This window comes from Abramis brama, assembly GCF_963993115.1.
Source record: "Abramis brama genome assembly, chromosome: 10".
NCBI lineage: Eukaryota > Metazoa > Chordata > Actinopteri > Cypriniformes > Leuciscidae > Abramis > Abramis brama.
The window spans coordinates 27870180-27883400 of NC_139972.1; the positions used below are offsets into that span (position 1 = coordinate 27870180).

Here is a 13221-nt window from a genome sequence, read left to right on the forward strand (position 1 = left end):
ATGGAGGTTGACAAACCCACTAAAAGCTGCATATCGCCACCTACTGCACAACACCTGCATGACAGATGACATTTTAAAACGGCATTTTTCCACTTACCTTGCCATCGTAATACTTCTCACGCTTGTCCGTTAGAACAGAACGAATGACAATGCCTGAATACTCAATGACCATCTCCCCTGCCTCGATGTTTCGCTTGCAGAAAAGGCCTCTTCCGTGAATCGCAGACCTATGACAGCAATAACAGTTACAGTGAATTTGACTTGTTTTGAATGAAAACACTGGCAACACAACCAAGGAACCGGGAAGAAAAATATTTAACATTTTAGTATCCAAAATTGAATTAATTAATTGCAAATACAACAGAGCAAAAGAAGATACTGGCAAAGGGTTGCAGAATAGACTCCAAAGATTATAAAACAATTTCCATGGAAAAAACATTTCCCATTTGTAAACCAAAGAGTTCAGAATGTGTCATTACAGGGATAAAAAGGAAGACAAACATTTCTAGCAGATCCCAGGGCGTGCATTTCTTAAAATGAAGTGCATCTTTATGCCAAGTCAACAGGGTTTTTTTCACAGGTTTATTATTGGGAGATCACCTGGGAACAAAATCTAAACATCTCCTTCCTGTGACTGGTGGATTCGATCTAAACTAAACTTTTCTACTGATGTAGCTCAAATCGTGGCGGTTAAAGAACAGAACTGAAACTATGACTCAGTTCCTCAATTGGGTTAAAACTTTTAACTCACCTATAGACGCCCACCGCTTCCTTGGATGTCCTCTCCAGATGTCTAAAGCGCATTGCCATAGGAAGCTCCAAACTTGTTGCACGTCTGTAAAGTGCAAATGATTTTATTTGTCATGTGAAACAAGCTATAGTTGCATAATAAGTCACTCAAAAATATGAATACTGCGAAAATTAGCCAAGAAAGAGGAATTACAATCAGCGACGAAAGATTAAAAAAGGGGAAAGGACTATGAAAGGCACATTGTCATGACAAAACCCCCCAAAAAAACAAGTCATCAAAAGCAAATGTATATTTTTCAGTCTATAAGCAAAAGCAAAAATATCAGCATTCGTATTTTAGTGCTCATGGTGACCCCATTGAAATACTTTAAAGTGCCCCTATTATGCTTTTTCAGATATTACCTTTCATGCAGTGTGTATTATAGCCGTTTCGAAATATAAAAGGTCTGCAAAGTTTCAAAGATCGAAGTGCACAACAAATGCCATTATTGTCTCCCAAAAGAAAGAGCTGAACTGCCTGAAATGAGTCGTCAGTAATTCAAATCTTTTCTGCATGAACTTGCGTACAAATTCACATAATATGGTCCTCATTGGCTGCCCGTGAACAGCATCTACTTTGACTCGCCCTTAAACACTGTAGTTGTAGCTTAGGCCTGGACTAGTTTGGTTCGTGTTGTCGACATGTCAAGAAGACGCTGTTTTTGGCACTGTAAAAAGCAAATCCGCTTTTTATTTGTACTACTGTGTATCATGCGCCGAGGAAGCATCCGGAGTGGAAATTCAGTTGTGGTAATGGCCGTTTTTGCTTCCGGGATGAGCTGTAAGCAGTCGACCAATCATGAAAGACTGGACCATCTGACCAATCAGAGCAAAGTAGACCAATCACTACAGACCAGCTATCTGACCAATCAAGTCAAGTCAAGTCAAGTCAAGTGTATTTATATAGCGCTTTTCACAATACTGATTGCATCAAAGCAGCTTCACAGCATTAAACCAAAATAACACAACAATGTTGTTTCAGAGCAGAGTAGAGTAGACCAATCACAACAGACTGGGTCATTGACCAATCAGAGCAGAGTAGACTCTCGGAAAGGAGGGGTTTAGGGAGACCAGATCCTTTATCGAACAGTTTAAGACACCCTTTGAAAAGAGTCGATGCAGTGTATACGAGAACATTAAAGTGTTTTTGACATTGAATGCAGGTAAACCTATTGTAGGAGACCTCTAAAACTAAATTAGGAATCTAAAATAGTATTATAGGGGCACTTTAAAAATACTATTTATAAAAATACAATTAAAAAACAGCAAAGTATACATCATGCATATAGTGTAGTAGTTCTGAAACAATATAGATGTTTTACTGTGAACCTCTATCAGGTTTTTCTCGTAACTTTTACGTGCTTTTGTGTCATATCAAGAAACAAAACTTTCATTCAGTAAAATTCTAACTCTTATTTGACCTGGTGGATTTGAGAAGAACCTCGTCTTCTTCCTCATCATACAGGTCTGTGTCAGGAAGCTGTCTGTGCTGTGACGCCAGGAAGTTAAACATATCAAAGGTAGACTTCCTGTGAAACAGACAAGTGGGTGTGAGCAGTTTCAACCAGAAAAGTTCCCTTTTTAGGCACGCACATATTAAGTCACGGAACTATGGCTTCTAGATAACATCACTTGTTACTCTCTAAGACAAATGTATGTCTAAACCACCTCCCTACATTGGTAAGATAACCAAGAAGCAAACCACCTACTCCCTTGTTGCTAGGTATTAGTCATTTAGCAAATGCCTTTTATAAAAGCTAATGATATAGGGACAGACCCCTTACAGTGACACACTCTAAAGTTCCTTATTTAAGGCGAGACACGGCAGGCAAAAACATGAACATTTTTCATGCAGCGGTCAGTTTTGAGATTTTGGGCTAGTTTACTCCTTCAATATGTGTATTTCAAGCTGCTATAAAGAAAACGTTGAAAACATACATTAAGATGTTTATTTTATTACATTTTGTTTACTTGTGGCAGTAAGTTTCTCCCGAATTTACCAAGAAGTTAGCATTCCAACACGTCATGCCGAGATCCGTCTGTTTACTGAAGTGTGTCATGACCGGTATCGTTGTAAAGCTCTGAGTCTCCTGCACAACGCTATGTAACCCAAATATGGGCATTTCCTTTCTATCAGTAACCAATCATGAATGTCCAATGGGGGATTTAAAGCTAATGATGAAATGTCATTTAGAGCTATTAAATCTTTAACTGCCATTTTCTCAAAATGAGTTTTTTTGTCATTCTCCAGTACAAACATCTCAGGCTATGTAGCACCTGTGTACACCAAACTTTCCAGTTATACACTTAGCAGTATTCTGAAGATATTTTCTGAGGGATTTGTTAAAAAAATCATTCCTGCCCCTGCCCAAAAAATGTAAGGCTATGGACAGTATATTTTGATTTCCTAGGTAATGAAAGCATATATCATGAAATCCCTCTGATTTTTTTTTTTTTTTTTTTTCATCTTGTGTGAACAAAATGAAAAAAGAATTTTGCACCTGGCTTTATCATATGTTCAGATCTATCTACCGAAAATATATGCAAAATCTTGCATATTTAATGAGATGGTGCCTAATTTGCATAATTAAACATTCAAATTTCTAAAACTTGTAATACTTTTTTTTATATACTTGTGTAAGTAATCAACTGAGGAAGTTTCATGGTGATATCTATTATTTTAAAATTGTACCCTATTCACCTGTAGTGTCTCGTCTTAAGGCACAATGTTATTCCCAGTAACTGGATTGTAGTTTGTGAACTAGGACTGTCAATCAATTATAAAACACAATTGAGATAATTACACATTAAGGTCAATAATTAATCAAATTAACAGCAAATATTCACATATCAATTTACTGGGAAAAGCCCTTAAAAATAATAATAGTAGTAACACAGAAGTAGTAGTATATTATTATTATTATGAGTAGTATATTATTGTGGCATACAAATCAAACATTTAATAAACATCACAAAAAGTGTCTTCAGAAGTCAATAAATAGTTTGAAGCTTTGTAAAAAAGAAAAAAAAAGTTTTAAATTATAAATTTTAAATTATTATTCTAATTATTATTAAGTAGTGGTAGTACTACTATAATATTGCGGCTGACAAGTTAATTAATTAAACAAACTGTAAATAACCAAATATAAATCTGTTGGGAAAGACGCTTAAATAATAATAATAATAATAAAAATAATAATAATAATAAATTATTATCAATATTAAGTAGTAACAGTACTATATTATTGTGGCAGACAAGTTAAGCATTGAATAGACATTACAAAAAAAGGTTTTAGAAGTCAGTAAATTGTTTGTTGCTTTGTAAAATAATAATAATAAATCATCATCATCAATAAAAATAAAAAAAGAATCAATTATTAATCCAATTAGTCAATTAGTTACCACCACTTCATATATTATTTAACAGTTAAACCAGTGAATTGACCTTAAGTAGACTTCAGAGCGGGCACAGCCACTTGGGTTAACCGGCAGATCTTCCTCCTGACTGGCCTGCTTGTGGAAGCGGAAAGTGTGGCGCTGGCAGCATTTGGCCCCCTGGAGCTGTTCCACCAGGTATACTACGGCATCTTGAAGCATTCCCATCATACGAGCACCGCTCAACCCCGAAAAAGTGAGTTGCCTCAGTCCAGCAACAGCACGGGCTTCCTGGACCCCCTCAATAACAGTGGTCCAAGCCACTGTTGGGAATTTCAGGAGAAAAAAAAAAGAAAAGTGAATTTATTTTAAAAAAAAATATTTTCTATAAACTAATATATGTTTACAAGTGAAGTACTGTAATCTGATTACAGTGTTGGTCAGTGCAGTGTGAATTAGCCTTTAGATTATAGCCTTTAGATTAGCCTTGACCTCCTACCCTCAATGCTGTCTGCTTCTACACTGAAGCCGTCATCACTAGCGATCTCAAAGCGTAGGTGGGGATGGTCTCGGCTGGGGGGAATATTCTCTTCACCGTCTGAGGGAGGCATCTCATCATCTGAGCAGGACAGCATCCCTAAAAAGAAAGAATATATCTTTTAACATCTCATTCTTTGATCCATTAAAATACATTAAAGTGAGCAAAACTAAATAAAATAGAACAACAACAAAAAAAGATTACATTTAAATTACATTAAAATATACCTGAGTATTTGTTCCAGTCAGATGCACTACGGTTAGCAGGATCCCAAGTTGCTGGCTTGTTGCTGTCTCCACCTCGAGGCAATGAAAGGCGATCCCAAGGCCCAGGCCTAAAATAAAATCAATGATAGGTCACATATTAATGGATTAGTCAGGCCATTTTAGTGTCTGACATATTCTTTCCAGTCACCACTCAGTCGAATGACATAAATTAGTGGTAATGGTGGAACAAACTACCCACATTAAATAAATACTGTGGTGTTTGTTATTATTACTATGAAAATATTTGTGACCCGCTCTGGCGAAATGAGTCAGAAGTCGCAACGTTCCATTTTAAGATATGGGCCGATTATGTGGATAAACAATGAAATAATAGATTTTTTTTTGTTGCTAAATTTCAAAGAACAGACATTCAAAAATAAATCTCCTAAAGTTTCGTAGTCCAGATAATTGAGTAAAGGTATTTAAATGACTATTAAAGTTTACAAAGTTTTACTAAATTCGCTGGAAATGAATATTGCTTTTCTCAACTCCTCTCGTCAGTCGTCACCTCTGAGCATTTCCCGGGTATCCCCTGAAACATCTCTGCTCTCCAAATATGGTGTTACACGTTGTATAGAACCAATCAAAAAGCTTAGAAATGTACACAAACGCTGATCATTTGTCAATGGGAAGCCCCGTTTCGACTGACCGGCACGCGATTGGTCCAGCCATCCTCCTGTCAGACTCGCAGCGCTCTGTGTAAACAAGCTAGCAGATCTCTTCAGAAAGATTAAATATTATTAATTTGAGAAATGTCGCTGTCAAAAGAGAGCAAAGTCACCAAAAAGTCGCCAAAAGCGTTGAACTCTGGAGGCTTCTAACCTAAGCTCTGCTGCTGGTCAGCAAGAGTGGCTAAGGCTAGTCAGTGATTTTTTTGAATCTGGAGACGTGTCATCCTCTGTGTTTGTGACAGCCCTGTGGTATTTATTGTGTATGGATGTGAGTGAGTGCAATTATTCTGTGAGTGTATTTATCTGCAAGGAGAATCCATTACAATGTGTTTGATTTATTTTAACCCAATATTTAACTGTTGGTATCTCCGTTATGAATTTGTTACACTGTTATTGTCAACTAGCCTACACAAAGATATGATTGCATAGGCTAACATTATTTGTTCTCTGTTTCCTTGTCTCTCTGCCTCTCTCACTTTCTCTCTCTCTCTCTCACACACACACACACACACCCTCTCTCAAGCAAAACTGTAGCACCTCTGTTCAATCTTTCTGATTTTAGTAAATGTTTGTAAAAGTGCCTTTTAAATTATTTATTCAAATAAAAACTTCAGAGCTTCAGCCTGGTTTAATAGCATATATTAATGTCTTTGGTCAAATTAAGCTGTACAATAAATAGTTTATCCCTTTAAATGCAATGGATTTTGAAAAATATCAACAAAAAACAGGCAAAAAACTTTAAAAGCGATTTTCTCAGGTTTTCAATTGGAAAAAGAGGGCAGACGACCATAATTCAAATGTGTATATCTTTACAACCTTTCAAAGTATGATCATTTGAAAGCTTATGGTCTCCTCTTTCCATTTATACCAAAATCTCAATTTTGAAATTTGGGTCACTGTGACTCATTTCGCTGGATCGGGTTACATTTAGTATTCTTGCTTTGAATTTTTAAACAGACATGCGATGTAATGTACTGTATGCAATGCATTTAGTGTTTGAAAAGCAAAATATATATATATTGAACAATAACACTTTTCATATTTGTTTTAAAAATTGCAAAAAACGGGCAATACAAATTCAATTTCCATTCAAAGGCTCACCTTGCACTCTCAGAGTCACTACTTCGCTCTTCATTCAGCTTGTCCAAGTCTAGAATTCCCTTGACGGTTGGGGTTTTAATGCGAACTCCATACCTGCAGTGGAAAATAGTAAATTGAATATTTCTTGCGAAGTTTGAAATAACAGAAAATATCCTTAAATTTAAGTAAATTACATTTACCTGGCTGATACAGAGTTTGACTTGCATGGTTCTTCCAATCCACTAGGGCGGCCCAGGTCCAGAAAGTCTGATTTTGATTTCTTGGTGGCAATACGGTCAGATAAAGAGGACACTCTTTTCATTCGAACCTGCTTTGGTCGAGGTGCTGCTTCTGGTGTAGCTGGTGGGGAAGTCTTTGTCTCTGGTTCAACAAGGATACCTTCAGGTAAAACAACTGAACTTGTTTTCTGAGTTCGCCCAACAATGGTAGTGTTACGAGGTGATGAGGGAGTAAGAACATGGGAAACAGTTTTGTTGGGATCATAATAGCCAGCCATGGCTTGGTTGATGATAGATTGAGCACTCTCTACTTGATTAGATGTATCTAAGGAGGTTGTTACTTGACTCATAGATTGTTTGCTAGAGGGACCAGGTGTGCTAGCAGACTTTGTCCTTCTAGGTGTGGAAGACTCCTTCTTATTTCGTGCTTTTTTCACTCCATCTCCAGAAGCTTTGGCATTCCTACGTGGTTTCTTAACATCTGCTGGTAGTGAAGCTGCTCCGTTACTACTGGTGGTAAGTAGCTGGGTAATGGTATTGGAGGTCTGTACCAATGGGGTCACAATTTGGTGGATTTGGGTTGGAACGGTGGCACCCGCAACTGTGGGAAAGTTCCCAGCTGCTGCAAGTGTTGCCGACAAGGCATTGCTTTGCAAGAGGCTGGCGATTTGGGTAACGCAGTTGAATGAAGGGGAGTGTGGAGTTGGCAGCTGGAAGGTGTTGCTTTCTGGGTTTTTGACAAAAATTTGACCAAGACGGTTAACAAGTAAAACATGTGGTGTGGGATCCACATTAGGTCCACCAACTTCCTTTACAGTAAGAATAGCATGACCTGGTAATGCTTGAGTAACCAACTGTTGTTGGGGTTCAATTGTTGATCTGGGGGTTGAAAAATTGATGGAAATAGTTCGTCCTGGAGCAGTTTCTCTTTGCATAGGTGTGGTGTTGTATCCATTGATGACACCTGGAGCAGAGGCTGTCTGAATAGCAGTAGGCATTGCTTGGCACTGAACTGATGGTTGGGAAGTTACGGAAGAGGATGAGGAGACTACACCAACTGCTGTAGAGCCGACAGGCTGTGGGTAAGTGGGATGCAATGGGACAGACACTGTACCAGAAACTGGCCCATAAGTCCCAAGGGGTACACCAGTGGCTGACGGCACAGACAGCATTGACTCTGGTTTCTGTGGTACATTTGTGGGGACACATGGCATTGCACCTCCAGGAACTGAAGGGGCAGGATGCCTTGGTTCAGCAGGTGGGTGTAATTTGGTTCTGAAACTCTCCATGGGCGGCAAGACAGTCTTACCCTCAGGAGTTTGGACAGGGTACAAGGAAACATTTGCAGCAGGTGCCTGATTTGGGAATGTTGCAAAAGGAAGTTGCACAGAGGAATCTGAGGATAAAGGTTCAGAAGTGGATGCAGATTTGGGCAACTCTGTGAAAGGAGCAGGATTTGGTTGCAGTGGAGTTTGAATCCCATTAACTTGGCTCAAGTCAGGAGAAACTTCTTGCAAGTGGTTGTTTGGATAAACTGTAGGGTCATCCATAGAAGACACAAAGTGGCCACTACTAGGATCCAAGTACAATTCTTTAGATTCTTGTGGGTCACCAAGAGAATCCTGGACTGGGACAAGCTCTGTAAAATGTGCATTGGGTGAAAGAGAATCACATCTCTCAAGAATTAAAGGCATCTCTGGCTCAACAATTAAATGAGGGGATTGGAATTCATCACCATATGTGGAAATAGAGGGGTTTAAAGACTTTGCTTCAACAAAATTAGTCATAGGGTCTTGTGTGTGTACAACCACCCCAAGGTTTGACTGCAATGTTTGGGTTAGACCAAAGGAATTTTGACCAGCAGCAGCCTCGGAGTTGGACACTGGTTCTAACCGACAACTAAGGGACGAAATATCAGATACAGGGCTTGGAAAAGTCAAACACAGCCCATTGCTAGCTGTCTGTTCATGAGGTACAGAGTTGAGTGATTTGTGTGACTTTTGGGCTTGATTTGACAACTTCACACCCTGGTCATTGTTAGCCACACTTGTATCACTCTCTGCCCCATCATCCACACCATCAAGTTGGGAAATATGCCTCAAAGATGGAGATGTAGGTGTCTGAGAGGCATCCCTTTGAGCCTTGCAAGTAACCACTGTGCGAGTGAAGTTGTAGTAGTTCTCCATGTCCTCATCAGAAGAACTATTACCCCAGTCTTCTCTACAAGCATCAACAGTGCAAGACAATCTCTGCGTAGACATTTTGGACTTCTCTTCATTTGGCTCCCAGAAGTCCTCCTGGTTGTCTTCACCTTCAACTACAATTTGTGCACTGCAGTTCATAGCTACACCTTCATTCAGCACTGTTTCTTCAATTTCAAGCTCGGTCCTCAGCTCAGGTGCCTCAGTCAGGTCTGCCTCTAAGTGGAAGGATGTGTAAGGGAAATCTCTCTCACTGTCTAGATGATTACCTTTTTGTGTACCCAAAGGGTCACCTAATGGCAAGGCACCATTTTCTGCTGGATGCTCCTGTGGTGATGCTATAAAATTGTGTGGAAGTTCTACAGAGTCTATCTGATTAAAATCAAAAGGCCGTGGTCTTGTGGAGAAATGGGTGGGAGATGTAAGGGATCGGTTGGTGCAAGGGGTGCTGCCAATGCCAACTTGCCTTGTGGACTGTGAAAATAGTCCTGAGGTAGAATGGGGTGTCAATATTCCAGAACCCCGGACTGAGGAAGCACTTCGACCGACAGGCCGAGCTGAGGAAGAGGTCAGCAGGTTTTCAGTAGCACCAAGGGGGAAAACTGGGGAGGTAGGCTGGGAGGTTTTAAGGTGGTGGGAACCACCTGCTCTAGATGCAATTGGGCCTGCATGGGATCCAAGAGTAGGGGAGGTCATGTGACTGCGGGTACCGCTATTCTGGGTGTGTGGGCTATGCCGTCGTGGCCTTCGAGTGTCATCCAAATCACTGATAGTCAGGATGTGGTGAGGTTTGGATGGGGCAGCTCCTGATAAAAAATAAATAAAAAAAAAGTAAATAATCAATGATAATCAAAATGTTTTATATGAATTTTGTGAAGACAATACAAATGTGCAACGCCACTTTGTTAAATTGATTTTGATTACCAGGAGAAGGCAGTGGTCTGGATAGTCCTCCGGCAGGTCTTCTGTTTTGGGGGTATGAAGGGATTTTGGGGCGGGTACCAAGGTCTGGTTTGGCAAAGACAGATACCGAAGTGGAATTTGTTTCACTGGAAGGATTTGTTGAGGACAAATCCACTTTGAGGGCTTCAGATTCTAATGGAAAAATATATTAGAATTTCAATATTCAAAAATGTACAAGACATCACTTTGCAGGAAGTAACAGTATGCAGTACTCACCTGACTGCGGGCATGGACTGTGGGCAATTGTGCAATTTTCTCCCTGATCGGGCGACTCTTCCACTGGTTTTTCCTGAACAGGTGGCCGGACCTCCGTAACACGAAATGTGTATTTGCAGCGACGAAGGGGGTTTACAGTACTCCAATACCAGCGAGAGCATCTTAAAAGTAGAAGAAACAAAAACTCTGTTGATGTGCAAGCAAGAGGAAATGCTAAGTCTAATACATCCATTACGTGAGGAGCAAACTCCTCAAGAAATCTCAAGAAGCTACTTACTCATAACCCACAGGGAATAGTTTTCCATGACAGGCAGATAACTCACTCAGCTTTCCAAGCTTTTCTACTAGCAAAGAACCTAACAGTTGAAAAAAATGATGTTTAAAACGTTGTTCAAAACCTCCTTGTACAACAATGCATTATATTTACAAATTGCACATTTATTTTTTGTAACCTTAAAAAGACAAAAACACCAACCTATCATTAAATTAATTGACTCCGGCTCCAATCCAGTCAAAAACTTTCTGCGAAGACTTATCCCTTCAAAATCCACATAAACTCTCCGAAGAACTTCAAACCCTTGACCAGTGATGACCTGGTAAAATACAGAAAAAAAAAAAAAACCTGTTCTCACAAACCAGCTGTGTAATGTGCACATAAGGCCTCTATTTGACTTAATTTTAAGCTACTATAACAAACCACAACTAAATAAGCAGCTATATAGCTAAATTAAATGCATTTAAACAAAGCTTACTTTTCCACTTATAAGGTCACGGTGCTTGTAACAGAAGACTCTTTTATCATCCTGGAAGACACAGTTGCGAAAGCGGGCACACATGAAGTGGTAGTTGCTCTGGCACGAAGAAAGGCAGCAACCTACCGTTGCTCCAGTTCGGTTACACCGTTCACAGCGCTGTGGAAGGAAGGTTGGAACATTAGCAAAGCCAAACATTCTATTATGCTTAACAGATGCAAGTATACTGTTTGTTTAAATACTACATATTAAATTTATATGGCATATAGTTAAAATCCATTAAGTATGATATTTGCTAATTATTATTTGAAGGCAGTGTAAAGCGTCACCAATGGATCTGTTGAACCAGAATTAAATGAGATTAATACCATACCATTAGACGACCTCGTGCAACAGCACTGTGGACATGCAGAAGTGAGCCATTATCCTCCTCAAACACCTCTGCAGACCACATGGTACAGTTCACATGAGCCCATTCATTTTGCCCAAGATAGAGCAACCTCCCTGCATCCTGGGAAGAGAAATTTATAATACAAAGGGTTGCAATATAGATTTGGCTGACACTAATAATATCTTTCACAGATCAGAGTAAGACTTTTATGCTATAATATTATGACATGGTATCTGAAAATTACATTTTTGTAAGCACTCGTACAAAAAGTACTGCGACAGTACCATGGTACAGCGGTATTATCAGATGGCAATGCCATGATACTTACATTTATGCATACCATATTGACTATGATTACTATATTCATAAACCACAATAATTACATAGTACTTCATGGTACTACAAAGAACACAGTAATATTTCCATGGTATGTGTCTTAGAAAACATGATATTACGATTGTAACATCCCTAAAAACCTATTAGGACCTTGTAGTAACAAGCTATTATGAGGTAGAATACAGAGTTTACTGTGAGCTACTGTCTAAAAAAAAGTACTTACGCTGGACTTTGCATCACCATATTTTTGGCACAGAACGCACTGTCTCTCGTCGTCTTTCGACCAGCCTGTGTCCAGCTCGGTTTTAGCTGTCCGACCCTTTTTCCCTGGGAGAAAGCATCAAAATCTCAAGTTAGGATGCTTTTAACACAGGTTTTCCATATGTTCAGAAACAATGGTTACAATTGTCATTTTATACTTGTGTGTTTATTTACCTTTCATATTCATTCGTAATGCCCTTATGTCCATAAAATGACCTTTAGGGTTATGGTCCAAAAGTGTGGACAGATCCTCTTCTTCTCCCATTTTAACATCCACGTGTCTTCCCATTATTTTTGGGATGCCGTCCAAAGCCTTGCTGCAGCCATCTCTCTCACGCCACTGAGCATAAACATGTTCATAATTTGGTGGCATCACGGCATGTGAAAGCATCCCACTGCAGCACAAGTGAGAGTGCAGGAATGGAAAGGAAGGCAAGTGTGATTAATAAAATATACAATGTTTCTGAAAAGAATGAGACTGGAAAGAATTATTAGACACTTACGCTGGCAAATGTTTAGAGCGTGGATCCCATACTTTAGGGTCCAGACTGTTGAACCAACCATAAACTTCCTCTAAGATCTGAAAAGGATTGAAATTATATAAATGCATCCAAATATAAAGCCAAGTTGAAGAATCACAAAAAAATAAGTATCTTATGAGTATTTCTAGGCTGATATTGAGAATAGAATAATAAAAAAAATGTATGCAAACTTAAAATGTAAAAAGACAGTTTTGTAAAAAGACAGCCATCTTTGCAGTCGTAACTAAATATGTGTATATTTAAACAGTGCATCATTAGTCCATTTTTTTTTTTCATGAGATGACCTAAGCTACTCTGACTGGTTGGGTGAAAATAACTTTGGTGTCAAATTAAAAACAAATACACAATAATCTGACCGTGAGATAGTATGAGCGGGCGAGAGCAGTGGGTCTTTGGTCCTCAGGTAAAATATCCTCTTCCTCCAAGTGACTGTGAATAACCTTCACCACATCCTCGTGGAAGGATTTCTGCTTAACAAAACCACAAATCAAATTAATATTTCCTTTCGATATCCTGTTCATCCTGAAACCAAAACACAAAATGATCCAGATAATTTGAGGATTCAGTTTGAGGTCGACTAGCTAATGTGTGCCATCAGAGA

At 39.1% G+C, this 13221-nt stretch overlaps 1 protein-coding gene across 1 annotated transcript in view; it reads right to left on the minus strand.

The window, feature by feature from the left end:
* The window catches only part of kmt2bb (lysine (K)-specific methyltransferase 2Bb), a 36461-nt gene that overhangs the window by 3772 nt on the left and 19468 nt on the right, over window positions 1–13221 (minus strand). The window contains exons 19-36 of the mRNA XM_084126591.1: window positions 12977–13087; window positions 12582–12658; window positions 12253–12473; window positions 12041–12144; window positions 11464–11601; window positions 11091–11249; window positions 10814–10931; window positions 10616–10694; window positions 10339–10499; window positions 10084–10254; window positions 6920–9965; window positions 6741–6833; window positions 4930–5036; window positions 4664–4801; window positions 4235–4487; window positions 2211–2318; window positions 752–835; window positions 98–227 (exon numbers count right to left, since the gene is read on the minus strand). Coding sequence (XP_083982717.1) covers window positions 98–227; window positions 752–835; window positions 2211–2318; window positions 4235–4487; window positions 4664–4801; window positions 4930–5036; window positions 6741–6833; window positions 6920–9965; window positions 10084–10254; window positions 10339–10499; window positions 10616–10694; window positions 10814–10931; window positions 11091–11249; window positions 11464–11601; window positions 12041–12144; window positions 12253–12473; window positions 12582–12658; window positions 12977–13087 — 5298 coding nt within the window. The remainder of the gene's footprint in view (window positions 1–97; window positions 228–751; window positions 836–2210; window positions 2319–4234; window positions 4488–4663; window positions 4802–4929; window positions 5037–6740; window positions 6834–6919; window positions 9966–10083; window positions 10255–10338; window positions 10500–10615; window positions 10695–10813; window positions 10932–11090; window positions 11250–11463; window positions 11602–12040; window positions 12145–12252; window positions 12474–12581; window positions 12659–12976; window positions 13088–13221) is intronic.